The 20152-nt window shown below is 39.2% G+C and overlaps 1 protein-coding gene across 1 annotated transcript in view; it reads right to left on the bottom strand.

Moving 5' to 3' along the window:
- Positions 1 to 20152, bottom strand: part of LOC141165063 (uncharacterized) — a 123342-nt gene that overhangs the window by 29772 nt on the left and 73418 nt on the right. The window contains exon 12 of the mRNA XM_073650709.1: positions 13889 to 13935. Within this exon, the coding sequence (XP_073506810.1) occupies positions 13889 to 13935 (47 nt within the window). The remainder of the gene's footprint in view (positions 1 to 13888; positions 13936 to 20152) is intronic.

The following is a 20152-nucleotide window of genomic DNA, read 5'->3' on the forward strand; positions in this document are numbered from 1 at the left end:
CACAAATAAACGCAAGTCATATAGAACAAATTTTACCACAATCATGAAGTACAATATGTCACGAAAAAACAATCTCAGAATCAGTGGGATCCATTGAAGCTTTCCAGAGTTATTATAAAGTGACAGTGGTCAGAATTGTAAAATTTGGCCTGGTTATGAAGGTGAAAACTGTCTTTGGGGGTGAAGGAGTTAACAGTTATGATTAGCAAGTTTTGAAGGCTCCCATACACATTAAACTATTGTTTGATTCGGACGAAAGTCAAATGTGCATGGAGGGTGCCAGCCGAATAATGGTTGGGGAGATGTCGATTACGCATGCTTATTTTTGGACTGCCGATACATTGTTTTCCCGGAGATAAGCCAAGAGAGTCGGCTGAACTGAGATTGCTGTCGGCCGGACAATTGGCCAAAGCATTGTTCACCTACTGGGTATGGCCAGATTTAACCTAGCATTACACTGTCACCTTTATCCTTACCCATGCTTGGCACTCTCTGCAAGGAGAAACGTTCCCCCTTTGACCCCAGTTAGAGGCCTCTAACCTAGCCAAATCAGATCTCCTGCTTTGCACTGAGGAGGGGATTCCGGTTTGGCTTTTATCCTAAGTCATTTGGCAAAGGGTCGATATTGACTTTTAGGATTGCTACATCCAATAAGTGGCGCAAGGGATTAAATCCTCGTCCTTCAAAAGAGGCAAATTGCACTGTCACATTTGAAATGGTTGTCAGACATCTGATCTTTCATTAGAAACCCGTGCATTCACGATCTGTGTGGCATGTCCTTGAAAATGTCCTTATTCATCATGCACATAAACAAGAGTTTATAATGAAAAGTCATCTAAAATGACAATACACTTTACTGTATGCCTTGTTTCCGTGTAACGCCCAGTTTGTATTTTCATTCATGTATGTGCATTCAGCACGCAAACACTGTACATAGAGTTGCCAATCCGAAGGACTCCATAATGCTTGTGTAGCATGCTTAGCATATTCCCATAGTTATTACATTTATGATCATTTTAGCATAGCGAAATAAGGTTTCTCCTTTTATATCAGGAAGAGCACTGGACATCACAATCACCTTTGCTGTAGCATGTGGCATATCCTGCCTTCCATTGTATTGTCTAAGATATGAACATGTAATTTTAATCAATAGAATGGTGTAGAAATGAAAGGCCAGTTGACTTGATTGCGATTATGGATGTCATTACATTGATAATGTACCAATACATTTCTGTGAACAGGCAGAGCAAGAAAACCTCAAATCAAAAGGTATAACCACTGTCATTTCGTTATAGTCTTCAATCCCTTCCCGCAGACAATTTTCACTTTTTGTGCTTACGTTTTCTCCTCCCCTTCTTCCAAGTCCCATAATTTTTTGAGGCCTCGTCGTTTGCAGGACAAATTATAGTGAAAAAAAATCCACCATTGTTTTTGGAGTTTTGTGTTTATTGCATTCAATGTGTGGTAAAAGTGACCGGGCAACATGATTCTCCAGGTCAGTATGATTAAGGCAATGCCAAACTTGTATAGCTTTTATTTAAGTGGGGAAACATATTCTGAAATTCTGTAAAAACAATAATTGTTTTGTGGCCCAATTCTCTGAGACCCATATATTTGTTATTTTTCCATAGATGGAGCTGGATTGGGGCTCAATTTTTGAATTGCGAGCTGATGTTTTTATTGATATAATTTTGGGATGCATACAAAGTTTTCATCTCATTTTAATTTCATGGAAGAGGTGCTGTGACTGAAAACAGAAACTCTGGCATTCTGATTTTGTTTATGGTTTAATTAATGTTATAAGTTGATAGATTAGACTTTTATAGATAAGGCAACTCCAAATATGTTTATTTTTAACTTTTTTATTTCTTAATTTTTAAAGTGGGACAAGAGTGGTGATTCAAACTTTTATATTTTTTATATTTTGAAAAAATGTTACTTCCTTTTTTATTCCTCTTTTGAACCTGTGATGATTTGATCGCTTGTTCTATATACTGCAACAGGGTCGGCGTCACCAGGGCAAGTGCCGAGGCCCTGGACAAATGAGAGGGACCACTAGCCATCGACAGGGGTGTAACTAACGCTGCAACCGGGCCCGATGGGTGAGGAGCTCACCGATGCCAGCAAATGCTTCAGCAGGATGCGCGTCCTCGGATGCACATTCAGCTGAAGTATATTATATAGCGCACAGACCTATTGGGTCCATGCGCAGCAATACACGCTGCCGGCCAATCAAAGGCCAGCAGCTGACGTCAGCGTGCACGTGACCAGGGGCGCTTGGCAGTGACGTCATGCTCCTCCCATCGCTTGCATGCTGAAGTCAGCTGCCAGCTTCAGAATAGAACGCCGCGCTGGGAGCAGATGGGAGGTGAGTATTTATTTTTTTTTAAATCAGTGAGTACACGGTGGACATACTACTACATGTATGACTATGGGCTGTGCATTATATTACATGGATAGCTATGGGCTGTGCATTATACTACATGGATGACTATGGGCAGTGCATTATACTATGGCGTCAGCGCATGTGCATACCGCGCTATCTGGCGCCATTTTATTAAAGACATTGTATATGCAAATTCGCAGACAGTCCGACCCCATGACTGAAACCAAATGCTCCCCCATCCTGGTATATGCTCTCCCATCCTATTATATGTTCCCCCATCCTATTATATGCTCCCCCATCCGGGTATATGCGACCCCATCCTGGTATATGCTCCCTCATCCTGGTATATGCTTCCCCATCCTGGTCCCTCATCCTGGTATATGCTTCCCCATCCTGGTATATGCTCCCCCATCCTGGTATATGCGACCCCATCCTGGTATATGCTCCCTCATCCTGGTATATGCTCTCCCATCCTGGTCCCTCATCCTGGTATATGCTTCCCCATCCTGGTATACGCTCCCCCATCCTGGTATATGCTCTCCCATCCTGGTCCTCATCCTGGCATATGCTCCCTCATCCTGGTATATGCTTCCCCATCCTGGTCCCTCATCCTGGTATATGCTTCCCCATCCTGGTATTAGCTCCCCCATCCTGGTATATGCTCTGCCATCCTGGTCCCCCATTCTGGAATATGCTCACCCTTCCTGGTCCCCCTTCCTAGTATATGCTCCCCCATTCTGGTATATGCTCCCCCATCCTGGTATATGCTCCCCCCATCCTGGTCTCCCTTTCTGGTATATGCTCCCTTATCCTGGTATACACAGTGGGGAAAAAAGTATTTAGTCAGCCACCAATTGTGCAAGTTCTCCCACTTAAAAAAGATGAGAGAGGCCTGTAATTGACATCACACCCCCTTTTAATTAATTATTCAAATACACAGACTCAAAAACATGCAGATCATGAATGCTGAGTCTGTTGGTTTTCTTAGAATCTACTGCACCAACTGGTAAATTGTTTGACATGTGGTAATATAATTTACACCAAAAACAGTGATTAATCTGGTTAGTCATATTGGACTGCAATTATTTTGAACACTACTGTATATTTATTCAGGAACAAAGATAACACAGCTTACAACTGGTATTTCATATAACTTAGAATCTTAGCATCTTGTCTGTCAGCTTGCAAAGTGAAAGTAAAATGTGCTTCAGTGAGTGAACAGGAACCCTTTGTTTGTTTATTTGTTTGTTTTTAACAATGAATTATTGGCAATATAACACTATACTGTGTGCAGAATTATTAGGCAAGTTGTATTTTAGAGGACTATTTTTATTATTGATCAACAACTATGTTCTCAATCAACCCAAAAGACTCATAAATATCCAAGCTTAATATTTTTGGAAGTTGGAGTGGGTTTTTTTTAGATTTGGCTATCTTAGGAGAATATCTGTTTGTGCAGGTAACTATTACTGTGCAGAATTATTAGGCAACTTAATAAAAACCAAATATAATCCCATCTCACTTGTTTATTTTCACCAGGTAAACCAATATCAGTGCACAAAATTCAGAAATAAACATTTCTGACGTGCAAAAACAAAAACCCAAAAAATTAGTGATCAATATACCCACCTTTCTTTATGATGACACTCAACAGCCTTCCATCCATAGATTCTGTCAGTTGCTTGATCTGTTTTCGATCAACATTGCGTGCAGCAGCCACCACAGCCTCCCAGACACTGTTTCGAGAGGTGTACTATTTTCCCTCCCTGATGATCTCACATTTTATGTTGGACCACAGGTTCTCTATGGGGTTCGGATCAGGTGAACAAGGCGGCCATGTCATTATTTTTTCTTCTTTTAGACCTTTACTGGCCAGCCACGCTGTGGAGTAGTTGGATGCATGTGATGGAGCATTGTCCTGCATGAAAATCATGTTTTTCTTGAACGATACCGACTTCTTCCTGTACCACTGCTTGAAGAAGTTGTCTTCCAGAAACTGGCAGTAGGTCTGGGAGTTGAGCTTCACTCCATCCTGAACCCGAAAAGGTCCCACAAGTTCATCTTTGATGATACCAGCCCATACCAGTACCACACCTCCACCTTGCTGGCGTCTGAGTCGGAGTGGAGCTCTCTGCCCTTTACTGATCCAGCCTCTGGCCCATCCATCTGGCCCATCAAGAGTCACTTTCATTTCATCAGTCCATAAAACCTTTGAAAAATCAGTCTTAAGATATTTCTTGGCCCATTCTTGACGTTTTATCTTATGTTTCTTGTTCAAAGGTGGTCGTTTTTCAGCCTTCCTTACCTTGGCCATGTCCCTGAGTATCGCACACCTTGTGCTTTTTGATACTCCAGTAACGTTGCAGCTCTGAAATATGGCAAAACTGGTGGCGAATGGCATCTTGGCAGCTTCACGCTTGATTTTCCTCAACTCATGGGCAGTTATTTTGCGCCTTTTTTGGCCAACAAGCTTCTTGCAACCCTGTTGGCTATTTGCCATGAAACGCTTGATTGTTCGTTGATCACGCCTCAAAAAGTTTGGAAATTTCAAGACTGCTGCATCCCTCTGCAAGACATCTCACAATTTTGGACTTTTCAGAGCCCGTCAAAACTCTCTTCTGACCCATTTTGCCAAAGGAAAGGAAGTTGCCTTATAATTAAGCGCACCTTATATAGAGTGTAAATGTCATTAGACAACACCCCTCCTCATTACAGAGATGCACATCACCAGATTTACTTAATTGGTAGTTGGCTCTTAAGCCTATGCAGCTTGGAGTAGGACAACATGTATAAAAAGTATCATGTGATCAAAATACTCATTTGCCTAATAATTCTGTACACAGTGTATTGCTGGAAACAGAAACTCATGCACTATTAAACAGTAACTACAACACTCAGCCTAAGTGTAAAAACTGAGCCAACTGACACGCAGAGCGTCTAGCTTGCGGTTCACCAAGCGTAACAAGGAAGTTCCGGACAGCAAGAGGGCAGGCGGTAGTGACATGCGCCATGACATCAATAATGACTGAGGTAGTTTCCTCTGTGCGGATTGGCTACCGCAACATTTAAAGAAGAAGAAGCTGACGGAGAAATGTGCGTCAAAAATGGCTCAGTTTTTACACTTAGACTGAGTGTTGTGGTAATTGATATTCGAAGTGCCTCTGGTATTTTGAGGACATTGTGTGGTTAATATTACTATTAAACAGTAGTAAATAGTAGCTGGTGCAATATACACAATATTAAGAATTATTCCAACACTAATAAAAGCAAACCTGTTTTTAAATGGATCCCTTTTTTTAAAGATGAATTTATTCAAAAATGAATGTTTGGTTTCTACATTGCATATATTTTTAACATTAACAAGCTGATGAGAACTGGACATGTGAACAAAGCTTGAGGCTAATTCACATTAGTCTAGAGCCCATGACTTAGCTGGAAGAGGCAGCATATTGCGGAAGGATGGTTGTGGTTAGCATTTATTTGTGCAGATTTTAGGAATAATATTTGAAGTCTCTTCTTGCGTTCATGCATTTCAAAAACAAACATCTGCATTAAAATATGTGACCATTATTGTCTGGTATGTCAAAAATAGCATTTGTAATTGATTAATGGGAAAAAGGCTGTTAGGTATAATTCCTTATTAAAAATGTGAACCTTTGTACATGCATTGCCTCTTACATGTCCTTCTGTCGGTATGCATTTTACTCCCTCTTACTTTAATGTAAATGACATAAAACTTCATACCACTGATTATACTAATGAAACTTTTCCTTGTAAATGTCTTATTTTATGAGTATAAACAAATGTGTTTATGCTGCTTTGCATTTTTCTTGATCCATTATAAAGTTGTCACCATGCTGTGTACAAGCCGCAGGAAGTCCTGGGCATCATAGCTACCAGCTGGCACTGTAGCTGAGTTCAGTAATAAAGGTTTAAGTCTATTAACTGAAGAAGGTTATTTTGATTTCTTGCTTATGGTATTAGAAGTCTAATATTGTAGTATTATGTTCCAGTAATACCACAATACAATAGCACCAAAAGCACCAAACAGTACCAACATAGAAGTGCTCACAAATACAGCTGCACTAATATAGTATATACACACGTGGTCAAAATTGTTGGTACCCCTCGTTTAATGAAAGAAAAACCCACAATGGTCACAGAAATAACTTGAATCTGACAAAAGTAATAATAAATTAAAAATTTATGAAAATGGACAAATGAAAGTCAGATATTGCTCTTCAGCCCTGCTTCCACAGAACTTTTAAAAATATTGAACTCATGAAATAGGACTGGACAGAAATGATGGTACCCTTAACTTAATATTTTCTTGAAAAACCTTTTGAGGCAATCACTGCAATCAAACGATTCCTGTAACTGTCAATGAGACGTCTGCACCTCTCGACAGGTATTTTGACCCACTCCTCATGAGCAAACTGCTCCAGTTGTCTCATGTTTGAAGGTTGCCTTTTCCAGACAGCATGTTTCAGCTCTTTCCAAAGATGCTCAATAGGATTTAGGTCAGGGCTCATAGAAGGCCACTTCAGAATAGTGCAATGTTTTCCTTTTAGCCATTCTTGGGTGTTTTTAGCTGTGTGTTTTGGGTCATTATCCTGTTGCAAGACCCATGACCTGCGACTGAGACCAAGCTTTCTGACACTGGGCAGCACATTTCTCTCTAGAATCCCTTGATAGTCTTGAGATTTTATTGTACCCTGCACAGATTCAAGACACCCTGTGCCAGATGCAGCAAAGCAGCCCCAGAACATAACAGAGCTTCCTCCATGTTTCACAGTAGGGACAGTGTTCTTTTCTTGATATCCTTCATTTTTCCGTCTGTGAACATAGAGCTGATGTGCCTTGCCAAAAACTTCCATTTTTGTCTCATTTGTCCATAGGACATTCTTCCAGAAGCTTTGTGGCTTGTCAACATGTAGTTTGGCAAATTCCAGTCTGGCTTTTTTGTGATTTTTTTTCAACAATGGTGTTCTCCTTGGTCGTCTCCCATGAAGTCGACTTTGGATCAAAGAATGACGGATGGTGCGATCTGACACTGATGATCCTTGAGCTTGAAGTTCACCTTTAATCTCTTTAGAAGTTATCCTGGGCTCTTTTGTTACCATTCATATTATTCGTCTCTATGATTTGTCATCAATTATCCTCCTGGGGCCACATCCAGGGAGGTTGGCTACAGTCCCATGGATCTTAAATTTCTGAATAATATGTGCAACTGTAGTCACAGGAACATCAAGCTGCTTGGAGATGGTCTTATAACCTTTACCTTTAACATGCTTGTCTATAATTTTCTTTCTTATCTCCTGAGACAACTCTTTCCTTTGCTTCCTCTGGTCCATGTTGAGTGTGATACACACCATGTCACCAAACAGCACAGTGAGTATCTGTAGCCCTATATACAGGCCCACTGACTGATTACAAGATTGTAGACACCTGTGATGGTAATTAGTGGACACAACTTGATTTAACATGTCCCCTTGTCACATTATTTTCAGGGGCGCCATCATTTCTGTCCAGGCCTATTTTATCAGTTTCATTTTTTGAAAAATTCTGTGTAAGCAGGGTTGAAAAGCAATGTCTGACTTTCATTTGTTCATTTTCATAGATTTTTAATTTATTATTACTTTTATCAGATTCAAGTTATTTCTGTGACCATTGTGGGTTTTTCTTTCATTTCTTTTATTAAACGAGGGGTACCAACAATTTTGACCACGTGTGTATATATATATACAGTACAGACCAAAAGTTTGGACACGCCTTCTCATTTAAAGATTTTTCTGTATTTTCATGACTATGAAAATTGTACATTCACACTGAAGGCATCAAAACTATGAATTAACACATGTGGAATTATATACTTAACAAAAAAGTGTGAAACAACTGAAAATATGTCTTATATTCTAGGTTCTTCAAAGTAGCCACCTTTTGCTTTGATGACTGCTTTGCACACTTTGGGCATTCTCTTGATGAGCTTCAAGAGGTAGTCACAGTAAATGGTCTTCCAACAATCTTGAAGGAGTTCCCAGAGATGCTTAGCACTTGTTGGCCCTTTTGCCTTCACTCTGCGGTCCAGCTCACCCAAAACCATCTCGATTGGGTTCAGGTCTGGTGACTGTGGAGGCCAGGTCATCTGTCTACACAACTTTTTTGTCAACAGATTGCTGGATCCATTCTAACAGATGATGACTGAACATGTGAACATAGTCTTATATGGCTGTTGGCCAAACAATCATTCGGCCAACACAGTTACCTTGGCCACCTCTGCCGTACACAAGAGTGATCGTTCTGCCGAATGCTCCTGTGTTGTTTATGACAGCGCCTCAGAGACAACAATGGGGTCAGCAGTTCGATATTGGACATGCCAGATCTCTCACGCTCCTGACAATCAATTATGCAGGGCTCCAACACACATTAGACTGTCGGACAAGCTCATCGATATCGGCAGTTTTGGCTCAGTCTAACGTGTTTGAGGACATTACAGTTATTACATTAAACATTAGGGGATGAGTCAGAATTTGGCCTAAATGTGCACCTAAAAATATTATATAATAAATGTGGTGCATAACATGTACGCTTTAAACAGACACTTTTTTTTCATCTTGCCCATCCAACATGCTCCTATTTCTTGCATGTGTACCATCTTAGACCTCAGTTCACATTGCTTGGTTTTTTGTCTTGTTTGCATTCTGTGCAAATTAAGGGTGTGGCATCCCCTTTGTTGAGCTGATTAGTATATATGTAGCTTACCACGGGCCTAGGTGGTCTGAAGTTGGGACCCGGTCCTATTTGTCTACCCTTTTATATGCATTACTTCAACTTTGATATACAGTAAGGTTTTTAATATAGACAGTGTAGGTACCGTCCCAATTTAGGGTCACCTTGACGCTGGTGGGACAGCTTGTATACTTTTTTTGATCAAAAATAGTTCACTAAGTACCCTATATTTAATATGCAACTTTGCTTTACATTTATATATAATGATGGTAGGGTATGAGATATATTTTTTGTCTTTTGTAGGTTTTGCTTCTTTTTGCTAGTGTGAACATGCTCCTATTTCTTGCATGTGTACCATCTTAGACCTCAGTTCACATTGCTTGGTTTTTTGTCTTGTTTGCATTTTGTGCAAATTAAGGGTGTGGCATCCCCTTTGTTGAGCTGATTAGTATATATGTAGCTTACCACGGGCCTAGGTGGTCTGAAGTTGGGCCCCGGTCCTATTTGTCTACCCTTTTATATGCATTACTTCAACTTTGATATACAGTAAGGTTTTTAATATAGACAGTGTAGGTACCGTCCCAATTTAGGGTCACCTTGTCGCTGGTGGGATGGCTTGTATACTTTTTTTGATCAAAAATAGTTCAATAAGTACCCTATATTTAATATGCAACTTTGCTTTACATTTATATATAATGATGGTAGGGTATGAGATATATTTTTTGTCTTTTGTAGGTTTTGCTTCTTTTTGCTAGTGTGAACATGCTCCTATTTCTTGCATGTGTACCATCTTAGACCTCAGTTCACATTGCTTGGTTTTTTGTCTTGTTTGCATTCTGTGCAAATTAAGGGTGTGGCATCCCCTTTGTTGAGCTGATTAGTATATATGTAGCTTACCACGGGCCTAGGTGGTCTGAAGTTGGGACCCGGTCCTATTTGTCTACCCTTTTATATGCATTACTTCAACTTTGATATACAGTAAGGTTTTTAATATACACAGTGTAGGTACCGTCCCAATTTAGGGTCACCTTGTCGCTGGTGGGACGGCTTGTATACTTTTTTTGATCAAAAATAGTTCACTAAGTACCCTATATTTAATATGCAACTTTGCTTTACATTTATATATAATGATGGTAGGGTATGAGATATATTTTTTGTCTTTTGTAGGTTTTGCTTCTTTTTGCTAGTGTGAACATGCTCCTATTTCTTGCATGTGTACCATCTTAGACCTCAGTTCACATTTCTTGTTTTTTTGTCTTGTTTGCATTCTGTGCAAATTAAGGGTGTGGCATCCCCTTTGTTGAGCTGATTAGTATATATGTAGCTTACCAGGGGCCTAGGTGGTCTGAAGTTGGGCCCCGGTCCTATTTGTCTACCCTTTTATATGCATTACTTCAACTTTGATATACAGTAAGGTTTTTAATATAGACAGTGTAGGTACCGTTCCAATTTAGGGTCACCTTGTCGCTGGTGGGACGGCTTGTATACTTTTTTTGATCAAAAATAGTTCAATAAGTACCCTATATTTAATATGCAACTTTGCTTTACATTTATATATAATGATAGTAGGGTGTGAGATATATTTTTTGTCTTTTGTAGGTTTTGCTTCTTTTTGCTAGTGTGAACATGCTCCTATTTCTTGCATGTGTACCATCTTAGACCTTAGTTCACATTGCTTGGTTTTTTGTCTTGTTTGCATTCTGTGCAAATTAAGGGTGTGGCATCCCCTTTGTTGAGCTGATTAGTATATATGTAGCTTACCACGGGCCTAGGTGGTCTGAAGTTGGGACCCGGTCCTATTTGTCTACCCTTTTATATGGATTACTTCAACTTTGATATACAGTAAGGTTTTTAATATAGACAGTGTAGGTACCGTCCCAATTTAGGGTCACCTTGTCGCTGGTGGGACGACTTGTATACTTTTTTTGATCAAAAATAGTTCACTAAGTACCCTATATTTAATATGCAACTTTGCTTTACATTTATATATAATGATGGTAGGGTATGAGATATATTTTTTGTCTTTTGTAGGTTTTGCTTCTTTTTGATAGTGTGAACATGCTCCTATTTCTTGCATGTGTACCATCTTAGACCTCAGTTCACATTGCTTGGTTACAATATTTACAGGCAGATATAATGGATAAGGCCCAACGGGTTGTCATCTCTCTCACAGGTACTGGAAACAGCTTCAGCCCTGGTTCCCTCTCTAAGTGAAGCATCTCTGTGACTCTATTCTTTAGCCCTAGAAAATCTTCCTCACCAGCGACAGTATATCCGAATCCTATATCTCCCCATTTCCTAGCCTTGAGTCCTAGCTTCCTCTGCAGCCTGCAGATAGAATGTGCCCCGGGTCCTCAATACCTCTGTTGAGTTTCTCCGACCGGCTAATGGGACTCTTGCGTGGGGAATCTTCGCTCTGGTGATCCTACTATCTAGGGTATGGGGCTCCCGTCTGCCCTAGCAGACACTTTACTTAGGCAGCACGTACTGTTCTCTGTCCAAACTTTCACTGAGTTCTTTCTGGAAACTCACCACAGGTTTCCTAAAGTGCCCACCCTCTATGGGCTGTCCTCACACACATTTAACCCTTCACTGTCATGCATGTCTGCAATACTGCTAGCAGAATTGCAATATCAACTGTGCCCGTGACAGTGGCATCTTGTGGCTGGTTACCGATACTACAGCCCACAAGGAATTATACCAGAAACAAGCTTTATACACACTCTATGCTTGATCATGGCACTAAGTTACCCCTCTACTCTACTTGCTGGATCATCACAGCTAACCCCTTAACTGGACCTAAAGGCAGCTCAGAGAGATCTAACTATGGGAACATTCTCTTTTAACTCTTTTAGTGCCAAAGGAAGGCTACATCCTTCCCCACTACTACAAGGCCACATTCACACATTGAGTATTTGGTGAGTTTTTTTGCCTCAGTATTTCTAAGACAAAACCAGGAGTGGGTGATAAATACAGAATTGGTGACGTGTTTCTATTATACTTTTCTTCTGATTGTTCTACTCCAGGTTTTAGCTTACAGATACTGAGGTAAATACTCAACGTGTGAATGTGGCCTAATTCTGATGAATCCTGACAGCTTGCGCACCGCACGCTGTCAGGATTTAGAAGTCTGCAGTCACATACAATCCCCAGACTATAAGCTGCATGGAGTGACTACAGGCTTTTATCAGAAGACCGGACAACCTGTTTAAACTCCCTCATACACATTAGTCTAAGTTCACATGTCCAGTAATCATCCATTAGAGCCGATCACGCAGCAATCTGTTGACAAAAAAGTTATGCAGACACAACATTTGAAAAGCATCTGTTTTATGCTTATTGGAGGTGGAAAAATAAATACTGTATTTAACATATACTACTGGACATGTGAACTTTCAAGTAATCATTCATTTGAAACTGATCCAGTAAGAAAAAAACAGATCCTTTTCAAATGGGAGGAAAACAGATGGTTAATTAACAGACCCATTTTCCATAGACTTCAATGTTAAAACAAACAGATCCAGTTAAAATCAGATTTTTTTCAGGCAGACAAAAAAGTTGTGTCTACACAACTTTTTTGTCAACAGATTGCTGGATCCATTCTAACAGATGATGACTGAACATGTGAACATAGTCTTATATGGCTGTTGGCCAAACAATCATTCGGCCAACACAGTTACCTTGGCCACCTCTGCCGTACACAAGAGTGATCGTTCTGCCGAATGCTCCTGTGTTGTTTATGACAGCGCCTCAGAGACAACAATGGGGTCAGCAGTTCGATATTGGACATGCCAGATCTCTCACGCTCCTGACAATCAATTATGCAGGGCTCCAACACACATTAGACTGTCGGACAAGCTCATCGATATCGGCAGTTTTGGCTCAGTCTAACGTGTTTGAGGACATTACAGTTATTACATTAAACATTAGGGGATGAGTCAGAATTTGGCCTAAATGTGCACCTAAAAATATTATATAATAAATGTGGTGCATGACATGTACGCTTTAAACAGACACTTTTTTTCATCTTGCCCATCCAACTGGTGTGGTCTGGCAGAAAGGAGGCACAAATTACGGCACAGCATAGGAGAATTACTCAGCTGTTGGATTTGAACACCACTGATATTTGATGTCAATTTTTTAGTACCACAATCTACGATGAAGTTGACAAACGTCTAAGTTTTGAACCTGTGTTTAAAGAAAACCTGTCATGTCCCTAAACGTAATTAACCTGCAGATATGGGGTTAATCTACAGGTTAATAGCATTCTACAGCCGTGCGGTTGCCCATTTGAAAGCATGGCTACCGGAAGGAAATGACTTTATTCCTCCCAGCTGCCTCTGGCTTTCAGTCATAGAGGTGTGGATTTAGTCACTGCTCAGTACACAGTGAGCAGTGGCTTTGACCACTGACTGATAGCCGGCTCTGCAGTGCATCAGTGCCACACGTGCCGCACCTATGACTTAAAACCGGAGGCTGTCGGGAGGAATAATATTTATTTCCTCCTAGCAGCAGGGCTTTCAGTTCATGAGTTGGAGACATGACAGGTTCCCTTTAATGATGACAACTTCTGGTCTTACAGAACAAACATTGTATGAATTCTGTCTAGACTGTGGAAATACAAAGAAAAACATTTATTTCATACATTCTCTAGAACTATTTTTGACAAATATCATTGCTAATATGCAAAACGATGAATCTTTCTTTACTTGTAATCAACAAAATGGTTTTGATAATTTTTAAGATTAATAAAGAATCACACATGTCACTTACTTATTGTACATTCTCGCCAATGTTCCGCAGTGGTTTATTTCATACACCTAGAGTTATGAAGACAACATACGTACTAGTTATTATGTGTACATATCTACACAGCTGTTCTTATTTTCATGGTCATTCTTCTTAATGAATCATAAGCATTTTTATAACTAGGTACATCAGAAACATGGCTGGACGGGCTGCACACTACAATGATTTTGTCCTTCTTTCCACAGAGGGTTATTGTGGTGGGAAAATGTTTGCATTTTGTCTTATTTTACCTTTCATCAATAGTTTGTGCTTCTGCTCCAGTCAAATATTTATGGTTTAGTAGTCCTCTTTTGCCTAAATACTCAGGTTTCTACAAACCATGATCTTCTTAACTCCCTTCAAAACCAAGCAATTTTTCATTTGTTTTTGTTTTCTTTTTTTCCTCCCCTTCTTCCAAGAGCCATAATTTTTTTTTTTTTTTTTCATCCATTTAACTGTATGAGGGCAAGACAAGTTGTACTTTTGAATGTCACCATTCATTTCTCATGTGATGCACTGGAAAGTGGGAAAAAATACAGTAAAACTGACCTAGCGATATGATTCTTCAGGTCAGTACGATTACTCAGATACCAAACATGTGTCCTTTTTTTTTACTTAAGTGATGGAAAAAAAAATTCTGAAATTTGTAAAAGAAAATTTGCTTGTGTCGCCATTTTACGAGACCTGTAACATTTTCAACTTTTGGGATATGGGGCTGTGTGAGGGCTTATTTTTTTAGGCCCTGAGCTAATGTTTTTATTTATACCATTTTGGGGCAGATATATGTTTTGATCACCTCTTATTGCATTTTACTGGAGCCAAAAAAAGGTAATCCTGGCATTTCGATTTTCTTTCTCGTTACGCCATTTACATATCAGATTAATTTACTTTATATTTTGATAGATCAGACTTTTATGAATGCAGCCATACAAAATATGTGTATTTTTTTTTTTTAATTGTTTTATTTTTAATGGGGCAAAAGGGGGGTGAATTGAACTTTTGTGTTTTTTGTCTTCTTTTTACGGTATTTAATATTCCTCTTTGGGATCATCTGATAGCTTGTACTATACATAGCAATGCATCAGCACTTCTATGTATAGAGAAAATCCTGATCTCCTATGAATGTGAGATAAACGCTGGCTTTCACGGGAGAACTGTCATGACAAGCATGGAGGTATTCAGCACAGACACCTGGCTGTTATGGCAACCCATCGGTGCTCCTGGACGCGCCTCGGGTGCATGGAATAATACGCCCCCCTACCGGCATGTGTTAAATGCCACTATCATAGATTGACATAGGTATTTAACAGATTAACACCCGTGTCTGTTAAGCGGCAGATTAAATCAGCCATCATCTGCTGGGAAAGATACGGGCTCGGCGTGTGACAAGACATATGACGTAGATGAAAGGGTTAAAGGGGTATTCTGGTTATAACACATCCCTATTTACAATACATCTGATAAATGCTTGATCGGTGGAGGTCCGACCACTGCCGCCCTGGCCAAAAAGGGGTGCCCCAAAATGTAGCACAGGTCATGCATTGAACTGTCAGGAGTAGCCAAGTACATTGTCTATCTCCGTCAGTCCCATAGAGAATGAACGGAGCAGCAGCGCACAGGCGACCTAACAGTTATGCAATCTGGTAGCTGTAAACCATACTGTAGATAGGTGATAAGTTGTTATAACCACAATACTCCTTTAATATTTCTATAAATCCTCGACCTATTCATACAAACAACTTTTCCCATCCATACTTTCATGGAAAAAACATAACTCTATCAATAGATAGCACACACAGGCAGACTTGAATAAGTAATTTTGGCTTTGAATGCAGAATAACATATCTTTGCTAGCACAAGTGTATACACTTACTGTGGAAGTATGCCGCTATTGCTAACATCATGCCCCTCTAGCAATATAAAGGTTAATGATGTTCTTCCCCATATGAGATCTACTAATGCGTAATGAACCATTCATGGTACATTGAATACATCATCCTGGAAATCAGCTGGGATACTCTTAGTCCTTTTCAAGTTGAAAGAAGGCAGCTGTGATGAAAGGACATCTAGCCAGTAGTTACCAGTGGTTAAGTACTTATACTTGTAATTAGAATCAAGAAACCTTATTGTACTCAAAGCCGGGCTTGTTGGGAAATGCAAACTCTTCAGAGGCTTTATTAAGAGTCAAAACGTGGGATTTAAATGTAACTCTGAACTCTACAACTGTGAATCTTTATCACCTAATACTTGACAATATGTCTACGTCAAGATCGCTAGAGTCAAGAAGCCAGCCTGCCCTAACCATAGAAGCTTTTTATTAATTCTGAGTCCAATTCATAGCCTAATAAAGCTGTAGAAAATAAAGAAACAAGGATTTTCCATAATCTTAACCTCTATTGACATATATGTAATAAATACAGACACATAATAAGACAATTTCCTGATGGTGAAATGTTAGGGAAAGTTTCCCTGATTCTTTAATAATAAAATAATAATGCCATATTAGAAGTAGGATCCATATCTATATTAGTGTGTGAATAGATATTGCTAGAAATAAAGTGTACCATGTGCTGAAATCATCTACACCACACAAAAATCCAGGGGGGCAAGTTAGAAAGCACACAGCAATGTAATAAAGAGCCCCAAATATTAAAGTAGGCACGTTACCGCTTATACATTTCACAAACTGCTGTACAAAATATTTGTAGAGCTAAATTAAAGTAGGGATTATCAGTATGGGCATCCATTTGTCAAGTTTCTGCATGTTTACCTTAAGGGCTCGTACACACGACCAATTTTCTCGGACTAATGCTAGCCATGGTTTTCACGGATAGCATTCGTGCCCATGATATCCTGTGGGGCTGTGCATATGTCTAAATTTTTCCTCGGACCATATGGTCAGGAGACATGTCCAATTTTGTTCCAAGTGTTGGATCAAAAGCAGCAAGGCAAATGTATGGGTCCATTACAAAAAAAAAAAAAATCGGACCTCACTCGGATGACCTCCGAGTGCAGTCTGATTTTCACAGACTGACTGAATGGAGAAAGTGGAGAAACTTTTTATTTTTCATTTCATGAGAAAAAATGATGCCTCTCTGACCAAACTCTGATCAGAATAATCAGACAGTTTTTCTCAGATGTGGGAAAACAGTCGTGTGACCCTACTATTAAACATTTTACAAAAATGTTTTAAGGTTTTACATTTGTCTTGCTTTGGTGGCCTAAGGCTGTGTGCCCACGTAGCATTTTTCAAGCGTATATGCTGCGGAATTTCCGCAGCGTAAACGCTTGAAAAACGCATGTATATCCGCACCCCATGTTCCCCAATGGGATTCCGCAAGTTCTATGCACATGCTGTGGATTTTTCCGCAGCGTTTATGCCGCGTTCAAAAATCCGCAGCATGTCATTTAATTTTGCGTTTCCGCTAGCGGAATTGCCTTTGTCCAATGCATAAAAAATGCAAGGCAATTCCGCATGTGGAAAACGCGTGAAAAACGCGCGAAAAATGCGCGATAAACGCGTGCGGAATTCCGCATGCGTTTTTCCGGGAGAGGACTTGCATTTATGCAGCAGAAATTTTTTGCTTCATAAATGCAACGTGGGCACATAGCCTAACACCTTGCATTCTTCATGCTTGTATTGTGAAAGCAAAGGTGAACTTTGGGATCCTAAAAAAACGCAGCAAAATAAAACCAGCAAAAAAAAAGCAGAAAAACCTGTGCTTTGTCTGCAGCTTTCTTATTGCCAAGAGATCAGGTTTTGGCTGCAAAAAAAGAAAGCAGCAAAAAAGCGACATGTGAAGATAGCCTTAGATCAGGTGCAGACGAGCATATAATCTCTCATACGAGAGAATCGGGCTGATTATGCAAATTACACTCTGATCAGAGTGTGATCATAGTGTGATCTCATTCACTTGGATGAGGAGAAGATGGCAAAAGAAATGTCTCCATCCTCTCCGTTCTGTCAGTCCATGGAAATTTGACTATACTCAGATGGCATCCGAGTGCAGTCTGATGTTTTTCACAGACTCATTGTCTGGCAAGGCCGAGTGCAATCCAAACATCCGAACAAACTCGGGCATGCAGCGATTTTTTTTCCTCTCCAAAGGAAAAAATCTGAAGTGCACAGCTTCATTGAATAACATGGGGATGAGTCTTATTCGTCAAAACAACTGATAGTACGGTCGTTTGCACCTGTCCTTAGATGGATTTACAATCATTCACACAGGAGGTCTAATTTGTGAGGAATTATAGAGAATTCTCATAATTTTGCTATTTTGGAGCTGAACTGTAGTACTGTCTAGTTATATGGTAATATGTAGAATAAAGTTTGGAAAATAAAGAATATATGAAAAAAATGTATCTCTCAAGGGATTAAAATATTAAACAGGATTCTCACTTTACTAATAATTCAGAAGCTTGGAAGTTGTGTTTTATTTGTGCATTAGTTTTTAGATACTGCAGGCATTTTTTTGCATAAAGTGACAAGAAGTGCAGCCATAGTGGAGTGATGCCAGTCTGGAACTAGCCTCTGAGAAAGTGAGCAGCTGTGGTTCTGCCGGCATGATCTATGGATATTGAAGTGACAGCTTACCATCAAGAAGCTAAGTGAAAAAAATATAAATGAACTGAAATATTTTTCAATAGAATATAACAAGACTTACCAGGTCGTGGGTGTATAACCCGACGTGGATTAGAAGTGACACATAAATGAAAATAAAATATATATTTTTTTATTGACACATCATTAAAAACACATAAAACAGGAAAGATACCAGTAGGCAAAATTTAAAGTTATACATGATTAGAGTAGTAAATTAGCAGAATACTTACATATAGAATGTGAGGCTTGATACAAATTATTGGTGCCTGTGAGGTATACACAAATTAATTGCAACAATAATGGCCTCACGTTTAATATGCAAATTTTAGTCAATAAAGCGGCATCAACTACCTCACCTTTATGAGGTTAAAAATATCACCGCAGTTTTCAATTTGGTTTCATATAGCATATTTTATCCCAAATTCACATGAGGTTCAAAGATATAATACTCAATAATCACTGCTTATTCAAAAAATGTGACAAAGGGATATATTGCAAGTTATTACCAATCTAGTTAATGTGACACAATTATCAAAGAAAAATGCCAAATTGGTAACATACTACTCCATTAAGGGTTAAATCCAATAAAAAAGGGAAAGTGCTTCTGTGCATATATAGGTTATGAACCCAAATATAAGTTCATTATATAATTCTCAATGATGAGGTTATAAGGTTAGAAAATATTACTGATATAAAGGCAAAACATAATCAATTTTTTTAAAAAGTGCTCATGTGCATAAAGTTATAAACTAGGCCAGTGCCCATCATATAAAGTGATGATGTGCAATATAAACACTTTTATGTAATAATGTAATTGTAATGTATACCTCACAGGCACCAATAATTTGCATCAAGCCTCACATTCTATAATTTCTATAAGGCTATGTGCACACGATGCGTATTTCATGCGTATTTTGTGCGGAAAATTCCGCAGCGTAAACGCATGAATTACGCATGTTAGCCTTCTGCCATGGTCCCCTATGGCATTCCGCAATTGTAATGCCCACGCTGCGGAATTTTCCGCAGCGTTTTGTTGTGCGGAAAATTCCGCAGCATGTCAATTATTTGTGCGTTTACGCATGCGGAATTGCCATCTACAATGCAGTAGAAAACGCAAGGCAATTCCGCATGTGCAAAACGCGCGAATTACGCGCGAAAAACGCATGACAAATTCCGCATGCGTTTTCCAGGAAAAAGGACATGCGGAAATGAAGCGGAAATTTCCGCTTCAAATACGCATCGTGTGCACTTAGCCTAAGTATTCTGCTCATTTACTACGCTAATCGTGTATAACTTTAAATCTCCAAAATTTTCCCTATTAGTACCTTTCCTGTTTTATGTGTTTTTAATCATGTGTCAATAAAAAATATATATTTTATTTTGATTTATGTGTCACTTCAAATCCTTGTCAGGTTATACACCCATGGCTTGGTAAGTCTTGTTGTATTATATTGTATATCTGAAGTGCTTACAAAGTCTTTTGTAGACAGGAACATTTTGATAAGATTTATAAATATTTTTCAAGTACTATTAATAAGATTTCCTATTTATTTATTTCTGGGAAGTGAAAACTATTTTTGTGTTCTATAGTAAATATATGTTCGCAAATATTACATTTACAAAAATGTATCTAAACATAATAATAA

The sequence above is a fragment of the Phyllobates terribilis genome, unplaced genomic scaffold, assembly GCF_046119375.1.
Source record: "Phyllobates terribilis strain yellow unplaced genomic scaffold, ASM4611937v1 Scaffold_11__3_contigs__length_659146591, whole genome shotgun sequence".
In the NCBI taxonomy this organism is placed as follows: domain Eukaryota; kingdom Metazoa; phylum Chordata; class Amphibia; order Anura; family Dendrobatidae; genus Phyllobates; species Phyllobates terribilis.